The 20,455-nt window shown below is 34.4% G+C and overlaps 3 protein-coding genes across 7 annotated transcripts; all 3 read right to left on the minus strand.

Moving 5' to 3' along the window:
• Positions 1–12: 12 nt before the first annotated feature.
• On the minus strand, positions 13–2,921 carry LOC111455911 (protein indeterminate-domain 9-like). Its single transcript, XM_023097560.1, has 3 exons — positions 2,423–2,921; positions 1,931–2,327; positions 13–1,012 (listed from the first exon to the last, which is right to left on the minus strand). The coding sequence occupies exons 1-3, from the start codon at positions 2,628–2,630 to the stop codon at positions 85–87; spliced, it is 1,533 nt and encodes a 510-aa protein (XP_022953328.1). The 5' UTR covers positions 2,631–2,921; the 3' UTR covers positions 13–84.
• A 1,885-nt stretch (positions 2,922–4,806) lies between these two features.
• On the minus strand, positions 4,807–8,604 carry LOC111456473 (heat stress transcription factor A-6b-like). Of its 4 annotated transcripts, none has more exons than XR_002712768.1 (5): positions 8,427–8,604; positions 7,831–8,135; positions 6,166–7,346; positions 5,995–6,080; positions 4,807–4,993 (listed from the first exon to the last, which is right to left on the minus strand). XR_002712768.1 is itself a non-coding variant. In XM_023098339.1 (3 exons), the coding sequence occupies exons 1-3, from the start codon at positions 8,434–8,436 to the stop codon at positions 6,525–6,527; spliced, it is 1,137 nt and encodes a 378-aa protein (XP_022954107.1). In that variant the 5' UTR covers positions 8,437–8,604; the 3' UTR covers positions 6,156–6,524. The 4 variants fall into 4 exon arrangements, 1 of the variants encoding a protein (XP_022954107.1); XR_002712769.1 differs by lacking the exon at positions 4,807–4,993 and adding an exon at positions 5,752–5,904; XR_002712767.1 differs by lacking the exon at positions 4,807–4,993 and having other exon boundaries at positions 5,817–6,080.
• Positions 8,605–10,458: 1,854 nt separating this feature from the next.
• LOC111456525 (serine/threonine-protein kinase Nek4) lies at positions 10,459–16,332 on the minus strand. 2 transcript variants are annotated; one of them, XM_023098422.1, is made up of 15 exons: positions 16,109–16,332; positions 15,138–15,283; positions 14,949–15,015; positions 14,438–14,503; positions 14,303–14,349; positions 13,945–13,990; positions 13,780–13,860; positions 13,592–13,634; positions 13,431–13,480; positions 13,199–13,280; positions 13,062–13,111; positions 12,832–12,905; positions 12,530–12,581; positions 11,526–11,984; positions 10,459–11,368 (listed from the first exon to the last, which is right to left on the minus strand). In XM_023098422.1, exons 2-15 carry the CDS (start codon positions 15,221–15,223, stop codon positions 10,745–10,747), a joined length of 1,827 nt encoding a protein of 608 aa, XP_022954190.1. In that variant the 5' UTR covers positions 15,224–15,283; positions 16,109–16,332; the 3' UTR covers positions 10,459–10,744. The 2 variants fall into 2 exon arrangements, with proteins under 2 accessions (XP_022954190.1, XP_022954189.1); XM_023098421.1 differs by having other exon boundaries at positions 15,138–15,286.
• Between the last annotated feature and the right edge of the window lie 4,123 nt (positions 16,333–20,455).

The following is a 20,455-nucleotide window of genomic DNA, read 5'->3' on the forward strand; positions in this document are numbered from 1 at the left end:
CCAAAAAAAAAAAAAAAAAAAAAGATAAATTGGAAATAAAAACATTTAATTTTTTTTTTCTCCAGTGAAACGTCACCGTTTCATTCAACAGTCTCCCCAAGTTCCATTGGCAGCTGCCTCCCCATATCCAAAACCATTACTATTATTATTATTATTGTGAGGCTTAAACATCTCAATTCCACCTGCGTACGTTAGCATATCCTTAACGATCATGCTAACATGCACCGATCCCCCGCTGCCGGAACCACTTCCGGTGCCGTTCCCATGTCCGGTAAGACCGAGGAAGTCCCTGGTCAACCGGTCACTCTTCTGCCACGTGGCGTAGTCTGGACCGAGTTGACTCAGCGAGCTAATATGATTTGATGGGCGGAACTCGGGGATGTTGAAGTGAGTTATATGACCCACTGACTCGGGCTGATGGTGACCTGATTTTGCAGCGTCAATGCCAACTGTTGCGGCCTTTTGTAGTAGGGCTGTGGCTGATAGGTGAGCTGACGTGGCAACATTTGAGGCCGGTTGCACCGACACGTGGAGGTTCCTAAAGGGTGAGGTTATCATGGAAGAGGAGGAGGAGGAGGATGACCTCGCCTTGTGGTGGTGATCTTGAATTAGACCAAAAGGGTGGTAATTGTTATTATTGGAGGAGTCATCGGAGAGGGGCAAATTTGGAATTTGTTGAAAATGGTGAGAATTTGAGTCTTCAGGCTTGATCATTTGAAGGGTATGATTAGGGTTAGGGTTTAGGGGATGGTTCCAAGGGTTTAGGGACACAAGGGTTTGCGACGATGACAACGACAGTGACGATGGAGACGACGGTATTAGCGAATTCGAGAACTGATAATGGTTGCCAAAAGGAAAGAGAGATTGAGCAACCGTGGTCGAAGACAGGCTTACGTCAACACCCGTGGCACCTGAGGCGGCCGAAGCTATGGCCAATTGGTTAGCCGAGAGCCGTGCACTCTCCTCCGCCAATGCATCACAAAAAGCTCTATGGGTTAGGAACCTATCTTTCCTACACAAATTAATAGATTTTCCAAGCAATGATTAGAGATTCACCAAACAAAAGTGTTGGAATTTGCATGGAGAGTTAGAAGAATTTGAAGACATGCATGCAAACAAAGAACACTCTAAAAAATCTTTGCTTCATTTCTCTCTCCTTGTTCTTCTATCAGAAAGTAAGAGAGAGAAAAACATGAGGTGATCAAATATCAGATTTTGTTGCAGATTTACGCAGTTCTTCATAATGACTAATGGTTCAGAATTTCAGACCTCTGCAACTAAATAATAATGATTCAAACTTGTCACGGATCCATACTAAGTATCCTTAAATTGAGTACATAAGTATCGGAAGAGCTTTCCACACTCTTGTAAAATAATGTTTCGTTTTTCTTTTCAATCGATGTGGGATCTCACAATTCACCCATTTCGAGGCTTAGCCTCCTTACTGGCACATCCATTGATGTCTGGCTCTGATATCATTTGTAACAGCCAAAACCCACCATTTGTAACAGCTCGTTACGCATCGTTATCAGTCTCACTGTTTTAAAACGCGTCTGTTAGGGAGAGATTTCCACACATTTATAAAGAATGCTTCGTTTTCCTCTCCAACTGATGTAGGATCTCACACTTTTTCTCGTCCCTTTCAAAAAAAACCTCGCAAATTACTACAAATCACTCAAGTTTTCATGAATTTCCCATAATCTACACCATACCCACTAAATATAATGGAAAAAAAAATCGTTTTGTTGTAGTTTTTGCCCCAAAAAATGGATGGGAATTCAAAAAGAAGTATTTTTGTGTGAACATTGAATGCATAGAGGGTTCCACAGTAATAGTGAAAGATAGAATTTTCCCAAAATTAAGAACACTAAAGGCTTCCCATTCAAAACAAAAGACCAATCAAAATTGATTAGAAGACATGAAATTTCACCTGGAGAAAAGGGTTCCACAGTCACATCTATACTCTCTAGTTCCACAAGTTTTGGAGTGAGCTTTCCAATCAGATTGAACAGCGTAGAGTTTGGAGCATTTAAGGCATTTCCATTTCTTTTCTCCATGTTTTCTGGAGTAATGTTTTTTGATTCCTGTGAGATCTCCTAATGCTCTTGAAGGGTTATGATGAACACAACCTTCCTCTGGGCACACATACGCCTTCTTCTTCATTTCTTTGCTGCTTCTTTGCTTCAATTTCCATGGAAGTTTGTGGCCTCTTCTGTGTAGCTGCAAGTTTTGATCCCTTTGGAAACCCTTATTGCAAATTTCACACACAAATCTATTTGTTGCAAGAAGTGTTGTTGGTGAAAGTGCTATCACTTCTGCATCTGGGTCTGTTTAGAAATCAATAGATGAATTCGACATGGGGTTTGTACCGTTTACGAACGAGAAACGAGAAATGAGAAACGAGAACGTTTTGAAGTCGTACCTGGGTTACCGGGGAGGCTTCGTTTCTTCTTGAGCTTTTGTGGAGAGTGGTGAATATTGGAAAAGATGGTAGCTTGATCAGACAAGGAAGTTGAATTGGACATAATTGTTGGGGAAAACATATTAGAAGCCCTTTTTTTTTTTGTTTGTTTGTTTGGGGTTTGGGGTTTGGAATTGAGCTGAATTAGACACAAACAAGAACAAAACATGAAAACATGAGTATGCCTTTTGATTCTCTATGATGGGTTATTCTCTAAATTGGTCACTATCTCTCTTTTCTCTTGTTGTTCTTCAAAAACCCTCAAAGAATAAGAGCTTTGAAGAGATATTAACAGCTATGGCTTCTTGAATGGAGAGAGAGAGAGAGAGATTTGAAGGTGCAAATTGATGAAGTGGGAGAAGAGAGAATGAGAATTAAAAGGAGACTCAAATGGGAAAAAGGCTATAAAAATACTAAAAAAGCTAAAAAGAAGAAAAGGTTCTTCAAGGAGAGAGAGAGAGGGTGAAGAAGGGCATGACAAATATTAACCCAAAGTGAGAGAGACGAGAAGTAGATCTAGACGTCAAAGTGACTGAACTTAGAACTTGAAATCCTTGTAGAACAGTAATATTGAAAATTTTCTTTCGGTGTACTATGATATTAGAAACCTTCTCGAACCCTAATTTTGTGTAGCACTAGAAATTTTCTTGAGCGATAATACTCGGTTTCCTCTATAACCTAAACCCTTTTTAACACAACTCTCATTGAGCTTTTTACTTTTGATATGAAATCATTTTGGTCTCTTCTTCTTCCTCTTTCCTTTTCTCATCTTTCTTTATTCCAAACCTAAATCTAAAGGCAAATGGGACAATATAAGCACTCAAATTCCCCGTTTTAGCCTCCCCCATTTACCATACTTGCCAAAACTTGGCCTCAATTTCCACCTTTATCAAAGGGTAGGATTGTCTTTTCATATCTCCTTCATTTTTACAACTTTTTAAAGGGATATTCCCAATCTCTTTTTATTTTTGTTTGGTTTTGATAAGGTGAGATTTATGCTTCATTTATTCACCTTTATTTTAAATATATGAAAAAAAAAAGACCCTTTCAAAAAAAAAAATTTCTCCCTTGAAAAAAAACATGTTATCTATTTGTGTTTGGCTCTAGTATAAACATTATCCTTTGTCGGGATGAGAAATGACATTTTTCCCATGTTCAACGGTGATTTTTAGCGCAATGTAAGGATGGAGATTCAAACCTATGATATGTTCGTTGCTGGGATTTACTATTAAAGATTTGAACAGTTAACAATTTAAATCTGAGAAAAGATTTGAATTTACGATATAAATAGCTTTCACGATCACAAGAAATAAGGGAGCAGTACTTAACGAGTTCACGACTTAGTCAGTGCTTAATAGTATAGATTAGGAAATTAATAGATTATCCAAATTATTGTTAGTGAATGGTGAAGAAAATAGAAATATTTACAAAAACGAACCCTAGATTCTCTGCCACACTCTTTTGACAGTTTCCTTTTTGGAGACACAGAAATTTGGTTGACTTCCTAATTTTAGCCTTTTACAGGTACTGATTTGCAAAATGACATTTTTTTTTGCTAATTTAAACGTGTTTAATTCATAAGATTATGACATACAAAACTAAATTAATCAAGAATTTGAGAAATTGTCGATGTGATACTATATGAAGTTTTAACAAAAATGTAAATTAAAAATCAAAACACAGGATTTGAATATGACAAATTAAATTATTTTATACGAAAAAAAATTTCAACCTGAATTTCAAATATATGAAATCTACCGTAGAATTTTGATGGTGTTTAGTAAATTATTTTCTACTTTTGCATACGTCTAAAACCCAAATAAAATATATAAAAAAAATAAAAAAATCTTAAAAAATTAAGCCGCGGAATTTTGACAGAGATTAGTAATTATTTTAGAGATTAGTAAATTATTTTATACTTTCTTAAGACGTACAAAACTCAAATAAAATATGGAAAAAAAAATCTTAAAACTAATCCGCAATTTCAAATATAAGAATAGGATAATTATATTTTACCACAATTAAGTTGCGTAATTCCATATACTATGAACCTGCAGTTTACATAATAAACCGGTTGACTGGAAAAGGCTGGCAAAGTTTGTAAGCCCACATTAAAAAAGCCCAAAAGGCCCAAATAACGATGATACGTACATCATTTATACAATTCAATTTATGAACTAAGTTTATGCTCTTCTTATTCGTGGACTTAAAATTTGAATTTTTGTTAATTTGTTTGAAATTATATTTATTAGCGCATGTTTGTTAACTTATATGGTTCAATTCATATAGTAGATAACCATTCTCGAGTATCGAAAAAGCGGATGGTAAAATATTAAATAAAAAAATTTCGGAGACAAATAAAACTTTCCCGTGATTTGACAAAGTTCAAATATGACTAACATGAATTTTTAACGTTAAAGTGATAAGAAAATAGTGCTTAAAGAGAACTAAATTTGTCCAAACTCACCTCCAACTGCTCCCAAACTCAGACACTCAGACGGATACAAACTCGATTCTTAAATAATTTAGAAACTATAACAAAAAAAAAAAAGTATTAGTAACATGCCTGCACTGATCAATGTCAACACATATTCAAATGTATAACTTTTCAATACATATTCAAATGTATAACTTCAAGCGTATCATTAATATATCAGTAGTTCATCAATATGAATTCTAATTTCATATATCATATATCATTAGTACATCAATGATCCGTTAACACTCAATATAACATTCAAAATAAATCTCTAATCTTAAAAGAAGAAACATATATCAATTATCAGACTAATACTCATGTCGTATAGTTTTTAGATATAAATACATATTTCAATTTAATAAAAAATGTAATAAATTTATAACTAAAGATACTATTAATTTTTTTTATAATTTCAAAATTTAGAGGTTTGAATCACATCATCCAAAAAAAAAAAACAAAAAAAAATCTATATTCCTTAAACTTCGAAAATCTATAAAACATAATCTACACGACCTTCTAAACAGAACTTTGATAGTCATACATACTCTACACAAAACACAACTTTAATAATCTTACCTAATACAGAACTTTAATAATCATTATATTAGGCATGAAGATGATGAATTAATCATTGTCTGATAGTGACATACCATTGGACAAATATTAATCAATTCACCACCACAAGATAGCTACCAAGTAAAAGAATGGGACAAATTTGTACATGTATGCATAAAATCTTGATTTTGTCAAACTATAATTGTTTCGACCTTTTTACTACGTCCAGCCGCCAAATTAGTGGATAATTTAAGGATTAATCATGAAACATCAGCATCCGCCAATGTTATACACTAATACTGATTCCCATCATTTTTTATACAGATCTAAACAAATCTCAATATATGACAGTACATCAGATCAGTTTGACACAGGGGAAGTAGAAAGCTCGCAGCAGATGAACAGCGGGCTGATTGAACATATAAATTAGATGGTGTTCATAGTCCTATCAAGTTCTTAGTTTGGATGAATGAATGATAAAAGAGAGAGTTTTGCTAACCACGGAACAGCATGTGATCGATTCTTCAAGGATTCAGCAACACATCTTTTCTCTTTTCCAATTTGATAGCTTTTGGAATGAGCGATCTACATTTGTGTGTACCGGAATGAAGTATTACAAAAACATGAACGTGGAAATGGAAGGAAATGTACATAAAACAGAAACCAAAACCTTGAGGCTTCACTAACAGGATAAACACAGAATTTGAGTCCAACCAGATTAGGTTCCTGCAAACCTAACAAAAGCCACAGTAGAGAAATATATATGAGGAAGTGGCTGCAGAAGGGGGAAGGGAAAGCATCAACGATTATTTTTGTGTTAGAAAGATAATGCCAAAACAGAAAAAGCTGTGTCCCTGATAGCACCGATCTTTCTTTTCATCTTCTTGTCCTGCCAAAGAAGAAACCAAAAGAGGGTTATAAAGGGGCTTAGAACATTGCCCCAAAGGCCTACATGGAGCAGCCTTTTCTGGACTTCCAGTTCAAATGGGTCGTTTGTGAATTCCCCATATGATGCCCAGCGGGATGGCTCTATCGTGGGTTTGAGCCCAAATAGCCCAAACGATCAGCCAGAACTTTCACATCTTCATCGTCACCACTGGCTACCTCCAACCTTTCGCTGAACAATTCTTCCCAAAACCCTTCATCAAGTACTTTATCTCCATCCGCTGGTGGAGGTAAATGATCTTCTTCCTCTTCTTCTTCTTCTTCTTCCTCCTCCTCCTCCTCCTCCTCCTCCTCCTCCTCCTCTTCATGTCTTGCCCTGCCAAGCCCCTGCATCTCCAAGGCAAGTGCTTCTAGCTCTGTAATCCCAAACCCATATTCTTCAGGTTCAAGAGGCTCAATCTTGATGGTGCTTGAACCTTCACCCAAGAATCTCCCACTACCACCTCCGCTCTGTTTCCCGCCTTGTTGAATAGGCCTTCTTCTTTTCCTAGTTATGGCTTCTTCAAGCACCTTCCTCTTCTCCTTCTGCTGGAGTAATTGCTGAATGAACGATGGGTTTTGCATAGCTCTTGCTAAGAAATTCATCATTTGTCTCTGCTTAATTTCAGTTCCTCTAAGCCTTTGCTCCATTGCTTGAAGATACGCTCTCGTGTTCTGTTGCTCTTGCCTTAGCTTCACTAACTCCATCATTAGCACTTGCTTGTCACGTTTTAAACGATCCATTTCTGCATCTACACCAAATTGACCAACCTCTACACAAGCTCCACTAGCAGCTTGTGATTGGGGAGTTTGGTGGTGGTGATAAGTTGCCCTCCTCCTCTTTATGTTCTTAAGAAGATGCTTTTGGCCTCTGAGAAATCCCTCATTTGCGAACTCCCATCTATCTGGATCTATCTTTCTAAAGCCCTGCAAGAATTTACAAGAAACAATTAAAAAAACAAAACCTAGAACCCAACCTCCGAGATTTCCTTTCGCCTGGACAAATTTCTCAAGAACCTTTCCCTTACAACAAATTGTTCCATGAAAAAGAGACTAGATGACCGTACAGGTGAAGATCAAATGGCCAGATCACTGCTCTTCTGATTGATACATTTCCAATTGAATTTCCCAATTTAGGAAGATTCTGGAGACATGGCAAGAAAGGCCTGGAAGGTAAAGCAGCAGAGCTTTCCAATCGAAGATTCCAGAATAATGCAATATAAAATTGGTGAAATTACATTTCTACCCATTCGAGCTACGAAGCAACAACGAGCCAAAAGAATGGCAAAAACGGTATTTCAGACTACGATATTTTCAAGGGTCTCCAGAAATGGAAACACAACGAATTGATGTAAAAGAAAACCAAATTCCAAATTCCAAATTCAAAACGGAGCAATAGAAAATGACTTACGTAAGTATTAAGCTGCCGAACGAAACTGGAAAAGTTATTATGCTTAAAGAATCTGGGAAGCAATTCAGTGGAGAAGCAATGGGGATCCCAAACGACGAAGCTATTTCCCCCAAAGCTCCAAGAAATCACATGATCGGTGTTAAAATCATCAACGATTTCAAACGTCTTCGTCAGAAACGGCGGTGGACCGGCATCGTGAAGGCCCTCCATCGGAATCGGAGGAGCCATAGCCAATCGCTCTCTGTCGGCCTCCGACGAATTCGATCCAGGAAACTCTTCCTTAACCGAAAACAGAGGATTCATCTCTGCAACAATCGCGTATAAATCAACATACAAATTCCCCCCCAATGTTCGAATAAAAGATTCATTCACTTTCAATCATCTTACAATCAACAACAACAACAACAACAACAGAAGAAGAAGAACAACAACAACAAATCAAAAAAGAAAAAGAGTTCAAAATCAATTACAGAAACGAGAGAAAAATCAATGAGAGGGAAGAGAAGCAGAGTACAAGAATTCCATTGAAAAGCATCAAAAACAGCATCCAAATGCTTAAATACGAAACGGAAGGAGATAGTTGGAAAGTTCTAGACCTTGTAGCATAAAGAAATGAAAAATCGCAGAGAAGTTTCTTGGGGAAGTTGGAGGAGAGAGAAAGTAGAGAGAGAAAGAGAGAAATGAAGGTTCTGGAAGGTCGAATGGAAATGGAAGCTCAACGATGAGGTGGAGCTCAGGGCTCGCAGTCTTATAAATTGGTGACCACAAATGACCTTAGGAGACGCCAGCGGGTCCCTTTATATATAAAAATAAATTTCTATTGGTTGGAATTTGGAATATTTTATTCATTTTTTTTATTTTTTGTCTTCCTTCAATTTAAGCAAAAATTTGTAAAAACAGGAGAACGCTTACGTGGCATCACCAAATGAACAGTGAAATCGCCCACGTGGATGCTTAAAAAGCCTACACGTAATGATTCTTCCAACTCGGCGTATGACCCCAGCTTCAATCACTTCAAATAGCAAGGCAACACTTGTGCAAGTTGCAAATATTTTAATTCGAAATATTATTTTAATATTGATGCACTAACAAAACAAAAACAATAAATAAATAATAATAATATTATTATTTTAATGTTTCATGTTTCTAGACTCTTCCGTCGGATAATGTTATGATATTATTATTATTATTTATATAAATATAACCTTAGTATCAGAATTAATAATTTTGTTTTTTTTTTTTAAAATGATGTTTTGTAAATAAATCAGAATTATTTAAAGATTGTTGGTTTACAATTAAACGTGACACCTATAATTTATTTCTTAAAATTTAAATAATAAAAAAATAACGTAAAGTCAAAATGAGTTGAGTTGACTTTAGGAGTGTGAGTTTGGAGGAAGGTTCTGGAAGGTTCGAGAAATATGGAAATGGAAGAAATGGTGTGAGGGTGGGGATGGGGTTTGCACGTAGTCTTATGAAATAGTGACCACGAATGGCCCGGAGATATGGGAGACTATCCAATCTAAATTAATAAACTTTTTTTTTTTATTTTGTACAAATTTCAATAATAATAAAAAATATTAACTTTGTGGATGATATTTCATAGGAGGTATTTTTTGTTTTTTCTATTTTTATTTTGTGTTTTGGCATTTAATTATTAAATATCAAACGGATAATTGAAGGATTCTCAAAAATTCAAAACAGAAAAATAAAATGGATTAGTCGTCGTGGCTACTTCTCATATAAAGCAGCGAAAATGGAAAATATCAAAGTTGGCTTACGTGGCATCTTTTACACGTGGAGGCTTTTTGATTCGCCACGTAATACTTGTGCTCTATCTCTGACCTCAATTTCGGCGTTTATGTTAGCCACTTGTGCAAGTTGGTGAATATTTTAATTCCAAATATTGTTTAAATTATTATTTTTGCACTGACAGGTATTATTTTATTTAAATTGAAAATATTATTTTAAATTTTTGAGCACAAGTTCTTAGCTCTTTCTAGACTCTTCTTTAGATAATGTTCTAAAACTTAAATAATGAAATGAGAAACTTCGTAAATTCTATTTTTTGTTGCTTTTTTTCGGGAAAAAAAATCTAACTATTAACTATTAAAAGTTTAAATAAATTAAATAAAATAGAGAAGGAAAAAAGAAATTTAACTTATCCTATCTACCATACAATAAATAACTTTTAACTTTCATCTATGGATACGGTTAAGGATGACTGTTTATTATAAGGCAGATATTTGGCTTACGACTTACAATATTTACCCTTTTATTAGCCCTTTCATTACTTTTTATTATAAGACAAATATCTTACGCTTACAATATTTACCTTTTTATTAGCCATTTTATTAGAATCAAATATATTGTATTTATTTATTATTCTTTTCCTTTAAATGTTATCTTCATATTATTAGTAATTTACCATATTTCTGTATTATGTAAATGATTATAAATAAGAGAACTCTCGCCACCATTTAGGTGTGGTGGATTCAGCAAACATTACCATATACAAAAAACGACCCATTAATAAAGAATAAATGAATTACATTTAAGATATATACATGTATAATAATTAATCTAGTATAAAACTATGTCACGTGGAACATGGATATTTCAAGACTAGCTATAAAGTTGCCAATTAAAATGATCTTAAGATTAGTGCAAGTATCAAAATTAGTAAGACAAGCTACAAAACCCTAAGCTTTTAAGGCTTCCAGACAAGCCCATTTTGCTCAATTACATGAACCTAAAATTTCAAGACGTGAAGAACATTTTTCTTGAAATTTGCAGAAAATGTTAAAAGGGTACAAGAGAAGCAAAAACAGAAACAGAAAAAGGCTAAGCTCCTAGTAAGTTGAGTGACAGTTGAGGCAATATATACAAGTGGTAACGGTCGGTCGTGTTCAACTTATACTGTTGCCTCCTTAAAGCTCTTGGCCAACCATATGGCAGTTTCCCTGGGAGAAACTTTCTCAGGTCCAAAGGGTTTCAGCAACACCCCAAGCTCTTCAAACCTCTCTTGCTGGAGTAATTTAGCACTGAACTCGAGGAGCCCTTCCAGTGCCTCTGCTCGTTGCTGGTACGACGAGGTGTCGAACCGTCGTTGCCGTGACTCGAAGGATAAACGGCTTGAAGAGGCGACTGCTGGATTGTGCTCGAAGTAATCACTTCCATTTCCAGGAACTCTATAGCTGGATGGCGTTGTGGTGGTTTTGTCCACCACCTGGACAGTGCACTTGTCCTTTGTAATCGAGCAGTTGGTGAAATCTTGTGAGTTGGCAGAGCACTGTGCCGATGTAGATGATGTTCCACGGATGTACAGGAGAGGATCCTCGGAAGAAACCAAGGGGAATTCTGCAATCTTATCGATTCTAGGGGCATTGACAGAGATATCTTGGGAGTTCATGCCGTGAAGCAGCCCAGTGTTCGACCTATAAGGGGTGCCAAAGCCTGCAGCTTTTGTTGACAGTGGAAGAGATGCCCTGCGAGTTGAGTGTGAAGATCTTCTAGCTGGAGTATGGGATGCTGGAATCTGCAAACCAACAGACCGAAAATTAATAATTTCAATTGTTGGTGTTTAACATGTCCTTAAGATTAAACGGACATATTAGAAAACACCCCTACAGGTCAACTAAGCTAAAACCTAATGTAGATCAACAACACTACATACAAATTTATAGTAAACTTACAGGATTGAAGTTTGCAGGTGAAAACTTTGATGAGATTGTCTGCTTTTTGGGTGTAGCAGAGGGCTTAGCATTAGTCAACCTTGGGGTTTTCGAAGTTGTTGGAAACTTTGAGGTTCTTGATTGGTCAACATCACTTTCTTTGTCAGCACTACCAACAGATAATTCCTCAAACTTTTTATTCAAATAACTGGGCAACTGCTGTGATCTTCGAGAGGAACATTGTGACTCTTCGTCCATCGTGGAGACGCTGGGATTCAATGCCCTGTCATTGCTAAAAGACAGTCTCTTCTCTCTGAAAGTTTTTAAGCCACCAGATCCTGGCTCTACAAATCTTGTTTTCTTGATGTAGTTTGTATCAGACCGTTGAAGAGGAAAAGTACTTCGCCTAGGGCTATTCAACTTAAGGTGAACCTTAAGAACGTAGGGCTGGAGATGTGGATGATTGAGTAATTCAGCGGCCTAGAAAGTAAAAGCAAAAGAACAACGTCAAGAAAAGTCCACCAAAAAGATAAAAAGTTTTGTCAATGCTCGATAGAACTCCATGCATATTATCAGAATATAAAGAAATGAAGACTTCATTACAAATGCACACAAATTGTTCGATTCTATAAAGACCAATTCAACTACTTTCTTCCCTACAAATGGTCTTAGAAACTCGGGTGTGAAGATGCAGTCTAAACTTGGCTAACTATCACACTTCCCAAAACATCAGCAAGAACATACTGAGAGTAAACATCGATAGTATTCTAAAATAAATTCTGTCCATCATGACAACAATATTGAACAAGAACAAAAATAACGTGCCGACAACTGTTAGAAAGAAAAAACCGAGCCAATTATACAATAAAGATAGAGCCCAAGCAGATATGACTTTTCATTAGACATGCAAATATAATTAACTTCAGCTTATAGTTCATTCCCCAATGTACGTGTATTTCTTGAGATAAAGTCAATTACGCAGGCAAGAAAAAGAAAAAAAAAAAAAAAAGGAAGAAAAGACATACACTTGGTCGGAGCTCCGGATTTTTCCTCAGCATGCTTTTGACAAGCCCTCGACTGAATGGGTGATCAAACAAATATTTCAGAAAACTTGATGTCATTACTCAATGACCATATAAGTAGAAGAGTACGGATAAAGATAATTGATGATCAATTTAGGATAGGTTGACAATTTACAAAAAATGGTTAATGGAAATGCAGGAAGGAGAGAAATAACATCAAACGTTTTGAATCAGACAAAAGAAAGTCAGAATATAGTTTAGATGTCAGCTAGTTGATCAACTGTACAGACTAAATTGGGACTCACAATGCACCCGAATACATGGTTGGAAGTGGAGCCACGATGGATTTGTTAATTTTATTGATCAAGGATTGCATATCCTGCTTGGGAAAAATATCAAATTAGTCTTGCCCAAGAAAACAGGAACACATTGCTGCTTAATCTAATTTAACTACATGATGCAGGTAAAATGGCCCATCAGTTTTTCTGGATATAAATATGACTATTGATAAGCAAAGCAACTACAAGCGACTTACGAAGGCTTTAAACGCTGGTTTGTGAGCAGCCATTTCATGTATGCAACATCCTGAACAGAAAGTTGGCCCATATAGACATTCAAGAAATCACAACTGATACGAGATAGGGATATAGGAATCAATAATAGGTGGTTTACCAAGAGACCATATATCTGACTTTGAACCATAAGGTATGTCGGCAAGAAGCTCAGGGCACATGTAACTTGGAGTACCCACAACCTGCAGTGCATCAGAAATATTACAATTCTGACTCTAGCAATCCCTTTCTGGTTCACAAGCACCAACACCACCAAATACGGAATAGATATACATGATTTCTGAGAAAAAACACATTATAAATTTATCCAGACTCTTTGCCATACTACTCACAGAGGAAGCAAGGTCATCCGAGGTCAACATTTTAGCAAGGCCAAAATCACCTACAAGGCATATATTCAGTTATTTTTCAAAAAACTAGAAATAAAATATTTTATGAAAGTTGAAGAAAAAAACTATATAGAGAGAAACAGTGGCCAAGGCAGATGGGTTACCTAGGCGTATGTCTTGATCTTTTGTCAAGAATATATTTGAACACTGTATCAGACATTAAAAAATGAATTTAATATAATATAATTTTTACTATTAAAAATAAATAAATAAATAAAAACTTTTAAGAGTATAATAGCTCAAAGGGTCATGTAATGTTATCTAACAAGGGGATGCGCAGTAAGGTACTGACCTTGACATCACGGTGAAGAATATGGTTGCAATGAAGGTAATCAAGAGCCATAAGAAGTTGAACAAGCCACCTACAAAGTTTCTGCACAGTACAGTCAAACAAACCAGGTTGATCAGCAGAACAGTTAAAACAATAGTATTATCAGCGGTCAGAGACAAAGGGCACCTCTTCAGGAAAATGAACACCATTGACTCTTTTTATAGCCTCAGCCCTGTGGAAAATAAGGAATACAGGAAAGTTATAGAGAAACCATAGATAAATAAAACTGAAGATGAAATTGAATGAGATATCTTGCAGTTGGTGAGTAAATTCTATTTAGATAGCTTCTTGGTGTTCTATAGAATTTAGAACACTTTTCTGTAATTATTCCCCTGCCCAAGTAGCTGCCTACAGAAAGGTTTTCTGTATTCATTCTGGTCAGCCTTGGAGGTCATCTCACCTACATTTCGTTTTTATAATAATGAAATTGATGCTTCTTACCACAAAAATGAGCTATTATGGAACAAATTTCAGCAGAACTTACATGTCTCCTCCTTCACAATATCCTATCACAATACACACGAAACAGCCCTGGAAGAGAATATTTCAAAATCAGTCACCCTTGAGCAACATTATAATATAGTTTAAGAAACATACAGAAATTTCAAAATATACCAACCTTTTCTACCCAAGAATCTTTATACTCCACAATAAAGGGGTTGCGTGCTTTAGATATAAGCTCCATCTGAAAAAAAAAAAAAAAAATAGAAGAAAGCAACTAATTATGTGATATTTGATAGCGTTTTTTACAAGACTAATCATGCAAACATCAACTAGCAGACACAGCCTTTAAATAGTATTTCCCGTATCACGTCTTAGAACGTACAATTTCAAGCAATTTAAAGACTACTAAAACCAACCTAGAGATAATTAGATTCATTTGTTAATTGCACCAACCAATCCAATAATATAAGACATAATGTTAACGGCCTATTTTTGCTCACAAAAAGAAGTATGTGGCATTAAAAGATTTGATAAGTGACTGCAACCTGCTATCTTTCAAATGCAAGTCACATCAGTAAGGTGACATTTTCAAACCTAGGTTCCCAAAATTAGAGTAAATTCCATAGTACGTTACATGTTAATAAGACAGCAAAAATAATATTTCCTTCAGCAGAGTTGCCACTAACCTCCTGATGAGCTGACCTTCTTGTTCTATCAGTCTGGCGAGCAAGACGAATCTTCTTGAGGACATACCTAAGAAATTGCAAAGGTAAAATTACAATTACACTAGTCACTAAACCATTTCTTTCATCCTAAATTATATTTCAACTAAAGCCACAATACATAGACTGCATATAACCAGGAAACTATAGTACCTTTTCTTTTCAAGTTTATGTCTTACAAGAAGAGCAGAGCCGAAAGAACCCTTGCCAATCTGCTCTAGAATTTCATACTGCTCCATTTAAATTCCGTCAAACTGTTGTCCTTTGATAAACGAAAGAGGGGAGCACCCAGGCCAAGGCTACTGATTGACGTTCATCAAAAAATTAAAATTAGACATGCATAGAATCACCATCGCTTATACTCTTGAGTTATAAATATTAATAAATTTCCAACTGAAACGCTTATTACTTTTTGTGGTATAAGAAAATAAGATACGACTCGCGTCGTTTGCCACCCACAATGTGAATGACAAGATTCAAAGTTTTCGAAAGTAAAAAAAAAGCCTCGCAATAAAATTATGCAAATCCCAATAGTCAAATGGTTGATAAATTAGAGACATAGACTAGAAAGGAAGAGTCAAAGTGCAAATTAACGAGGAAACAAGCACGCTAGGGTTACGGAGCAAATCCCGCGCCATCGAATCAAAAAATTCAACTCACACTGACAAAGACGGAGACAGTGCGCGTAAAGAACCATGGTTTTGAATTCAAACACAAAAACAAACGGCATCAAATCACGTGAACGTTATGTAGCCTTTACTCTTACTCAAAAGCATTAAACTCAAAGCCACAAGGAAGTAACATTCATCTCCGTCCACTCATCCTCGCGCATTCACTCAACACTAAAGGTTTCGAAAGCCATAAGAAGTGAAGTACTCGACGTTTAGAAGCAAGTACAAAAATAAACCATACACCGCACCAGATTAATCAAATACAAGCAGCAAAACAGTAGCAGAAAGCAAAAAAAAAAAGACAAAAAACATTAAAGAAAAACCAAATGCAAGTAGAAACAAGAAGAATGGCAACTGTCTAGGGCAAAAACAGCGACACCTAGCATCAAATTTTCGGCGACAAGTTTCGTAATGCAAAAGAAACTAAAAATGAAGTACAGAGAGAGTTGCAACCTGGAGGCAAAAGAGGCGATTCTCCGGCGAGCTCCCGGACGGAAGAAGAAGAAGAAATGAAGAAGCGAAAATGAATTTAGATTGGTGTAAGCGGAGAGTGGGGAAAATGGCGGAGGAGGGAGATGGAGAGAAGGGGGCGGATGGAAACTCTTCAACCATTCTTTATTGTAAAATCCATTATTGTTAATGAGAGAGAAACAGAGATTTGGAGAAAAAGCAAAAGAGACAGAGAAATTCAAAGTTTCAAATTTTTAGTGAGAGAAACAAATGTAGAGAGAGAGAGAGAGAGAAAATTTCCTTTTTCCTTTTTTTTTTTTAAATAAAATTATAATTTTTAGTCCTAAAATAATATATTTTTTAATAATTTTAAAATTTGAAAAATCAATTACAAAAATGTCTCTAAATTCTGTTATTTACTTAAAAAAGTATTAATATATTTCCAAAAGTGATTTTTTATAAATATTTTAAAATTATTAAATAGAAATAATAAACAGTGACTTGAGTGCGATCGCCTTCACACAATTCTGTGTTTTAATTACGTTCAATTATTTTTTAATGAAAAGTGAAGAATAATATATTGTTAAAAAGGTTTTTTTTAATTATTTTTTTATTTTTTAAAAATAAAATGATAAAGTTATAAGGTATTTTTTACAATTTAAGCAATATATATATATATATATATATATGAATTTTGATTTTGTGGCATTTTGTGGGGATTCTTGAAAGGGACGTTGCGTGTGTGAAAGCCATTGCCGGACGGAGGGCCACAAAGGGATTCGATTCTGTACCCCGCTGTGTACGAAATCTTACGGTGTTCTTCTGCCGTCACTGAAACGACGCCGTTACACCCTTCTATTCTTTTTTAATATTAAATAACAATTTTACTCCTTATTTTTTAAATATTTATCTTCAACCATATATTTATAATTTTGTGTTTAATATAGAATTTTAAATATCAAATACGTCAATAAACTTTTAATTCTTTTTTTTTATAATAAATCTCTATAAAATATTTATTTATATTTTATATTACATTACCTTTTCAATTTTATATCTAATATATTTAATTTCTTTTTCTTTTTTTATTTCAAAACTCTATTGAAAAATAGAGAGAAAAGTAAGGCCTCAAAATTCAAATAAATTATTTTATTTGAAATTTGAATTGAGTAAAGTCCAAGCAAAGCATCATCCTTATAAACCCGACACCCTTGTATCGACTATTATCTTCATCATCTGATCATCGACTCGAGAAGAATCGCTCGTTGTCATATAGATTTATCATATAAAGAAACACGAGTTATACTATTTAGTTACAAGAGTATCTCCTTCTCGATTCGCTGTTCTTCGAATGTTCACGAGCATCGTTCAAATACTTAAACTAAATATTAAGACGACGAGTTAAAACTCTTGTATAACATTATGGATGCCTCGTGAACGTTACACAAATTTTAATAAATCTCTCGGTTTTAATATATTATTATATAAAAAGGAAAACAAAGAGAAAAACAATAATATTTATAAGTGAAAGTATTTTACACATTATTAATTTTGTATATTAAAAATTTACAAAAGAAAAGAAAAAAAAACGTGAAATTATTATTGGGCCGTGGGCCGAAGAAGAGAGTGGCTGGACTAGGAGAACCCTTATTTTAATTTGGGCTCCAAGGAGACGGATCCTGAATGAAACAATTTTTTTTTTTTTTTTTTTACTAGCTCAAAAAATTTATTAATTATATGTATTTATAAATTTTGAATTTTTCATGGGAAACAAAAAATAAAGTCGTAATATTATATATAGAATTTTAACATCGTTTTTCATAAGGTATGAATGAGACTACCATTGAGCAACGCAATGAGAGACTGCCATAAGGCATTGCATGAGGACAGCCTGAACAGATGAATACGACACTTGCCCGCCACCACCATAAGGATTTGTCACTACTAGCTTCAGCTTTGAGGACCACTCAAACAATTAAACATCTCTCTTCGATGCGTCAATTAATCAGGCTTTCAACTATTTCATCGTTGTTTTTATGAGTCTATTTGGAATAATTTTTGTAAACACTTGAAAAAGTCGTTCCAAATAGGTCGTTGGTTGTTGACTAAAATACATACAGGAGCACTCTTACAAGTATGAGTATGTGGTTGAATTCGAGAACGAAACTTGATTATGCCTATGGAGATGTATGTTTTGTTGCAAGATGCGATCAAATCATCCACACCATGGGCATGGGGTTGATAGCTCCATCCATTATAGGGAAAAGGCAAAGATTTAGATAACAAGAACGTGTGAATGAACAGTGTGAAGATGGCTAAGGGTGTAAAGAGTGGTGGAGTGATGTGGTGTGGTTTCTCCCTTTTTCGGTCACTTCAAATAAAAAGCTTTTTCTTTTTGTAATGCAAGAGAGCTGATATTGATATTCGAGCTAAAGCTCCTAAAAAATTCTCGATAAAAAGCACGGAGTTTTAAATATTCAACATAATTAAACCTCCACATGACGTTTCCTTCAATAGTAACTTTATTAAGGGCGTGTTAATGCTTCGATAAAATATTATAAGATAAAATTAAAATGTTTTATATAACTTTTATAATAATGAAAAACTTGTAGAGGGAAGCATAATTCCAATTGGTATTATTTGTCTTTTTTTTTTAAAAAGAAAAATTGCTATCATTAAAATATTAATATTATAAAAAGCAATATAAAAATTTGTGGTTGTAACTTTTTTTTAATCAATTTTGGAAATAAAAGAAGAATACATTCTTAATTTTTTAATACAATAATTTGAATATAAAATAAAAATTATTTTATTTATGTCTATTTTCATTCTCAATATGTCTATAAAATTTTGACCAATTTAATTTTTAAAAAATAATTTATTGCTTATTATATAGAATTTCGTGTTTAATGAAATCTTAAACTTTTAATTTAGCATCTAAACATTAAAAAATAATTTAAAATAGAGAATTTTAAAAGTTTATCAAATAATACAAAATTTAAAATATTATTTTTTCTTCTTTCCTCCAATCTTTATTAATTAATAAATTAATTTATTAGGTTAGGTAATCAATACATAATTTTAAATATATACCAAAGCGTGCAAGTTGTCCCTTCAACCATATAGATTTTTTTTTTTTTTTTTAAATTAAAATGGAAGAACAAATAATAAAAAAAAATATATATATATATATATTTACACTATGGTGGAAGAAAGAAAAGTGTGTCGATCTTCAACGAAAAAAATAAACAAGACTATGAGGAGATCCTGTATCTAGCAATCCAACCGGAAAAACAAAGACTCAGACTCGACTTAGACCATGTCTCTCGAACAATCTCATTACCTATTGTGCAAGACTGTAACAATCTAAGCTCACTATTAGTAGATATTGTCCACTTTGGCTCGTTGACCTCGCAGTTTTAAAACGTGGATATTAGGGAGAGATTTCTACGCTCTTATAAGAAATGTTTTGTTTGCCTCTCGTACTAACGTGGGATCTCAGAGGGAGAAGTTTTCACATATTTATCTTACAATCCACTTCCTTAAGGGTCAGTGTCCGTACAATGCCTAGTGTCTGACTTTGATACTATTTGTATCCGTCTAAGCCAATTGTTAATAGATATTGTTCGTTTTGGCTCATTACGTATTGCGCCACTTGTTATTTAGAATGCAAATAACATAAAAGAAATAAAATCGTGAAAATCCACGTGGCAAAATTCATATTTTCAAACCCCATTCACTCAAATTAATCATCACGTGGATAAATACATGTCATATATATATTTTTTAATTTAAAATACGGTCCCGTTAGGCTTCGGAATTCTTAAGGCTTCAAAAAAGTGATTTGGGTAATAATTAATTACTCAAACCTATCCTCTCTGTCTGTAACCCAATTGCGAAGGAAAACCGACGTGTCCAGTTGGTTCCAATACACGTGGCAACTAGACTTGCTGATTCATTTATTAATGAACACATCACCCTTTCGTTTGTGGTCAGCGTGGCCTCAGAGATCCACCAACCAAATTCATTCCAAGACATTAATTTCTTCGACAGCTTTTAAATATTAACTATTTAATTGACGGCAACATTACTACATCCAATAATTATAAATCTATTCCTTTTATTTTTAGCCTAAAAATTAAATAATTAATTTGTTAAATTAAATAATTATTAATCGAGATTAGAAAACTTATCAACCCTATCTAGATATTTAGACTGATATGTCACTTGAATTTTCTGTTAAATTAAAAGTACCTAGAAAATGAATTTATTAAAATTTAATAACTTTGATTATCAATATTAAATAATACCAATTATAAGTCAAAAATTTCGATGTAGTATGGTCCAAAC

This window comes from Cucurbita moschata, unplaced genomic scaffold (assembly GCF_002738365.1).
Source record: "Cucurbita moschata cultivar Rifu unplaced genomic scaffold, Cmos_1.0 Cmo_Scf00018, whole genome shotgun sequence".
NCBI lineage: Eukaryota > Viridiplantae > Streptophyta > Magnoliopsida > Cucurbitales > Cucurbitaceae > Cucurbita > Cucurbita moschata.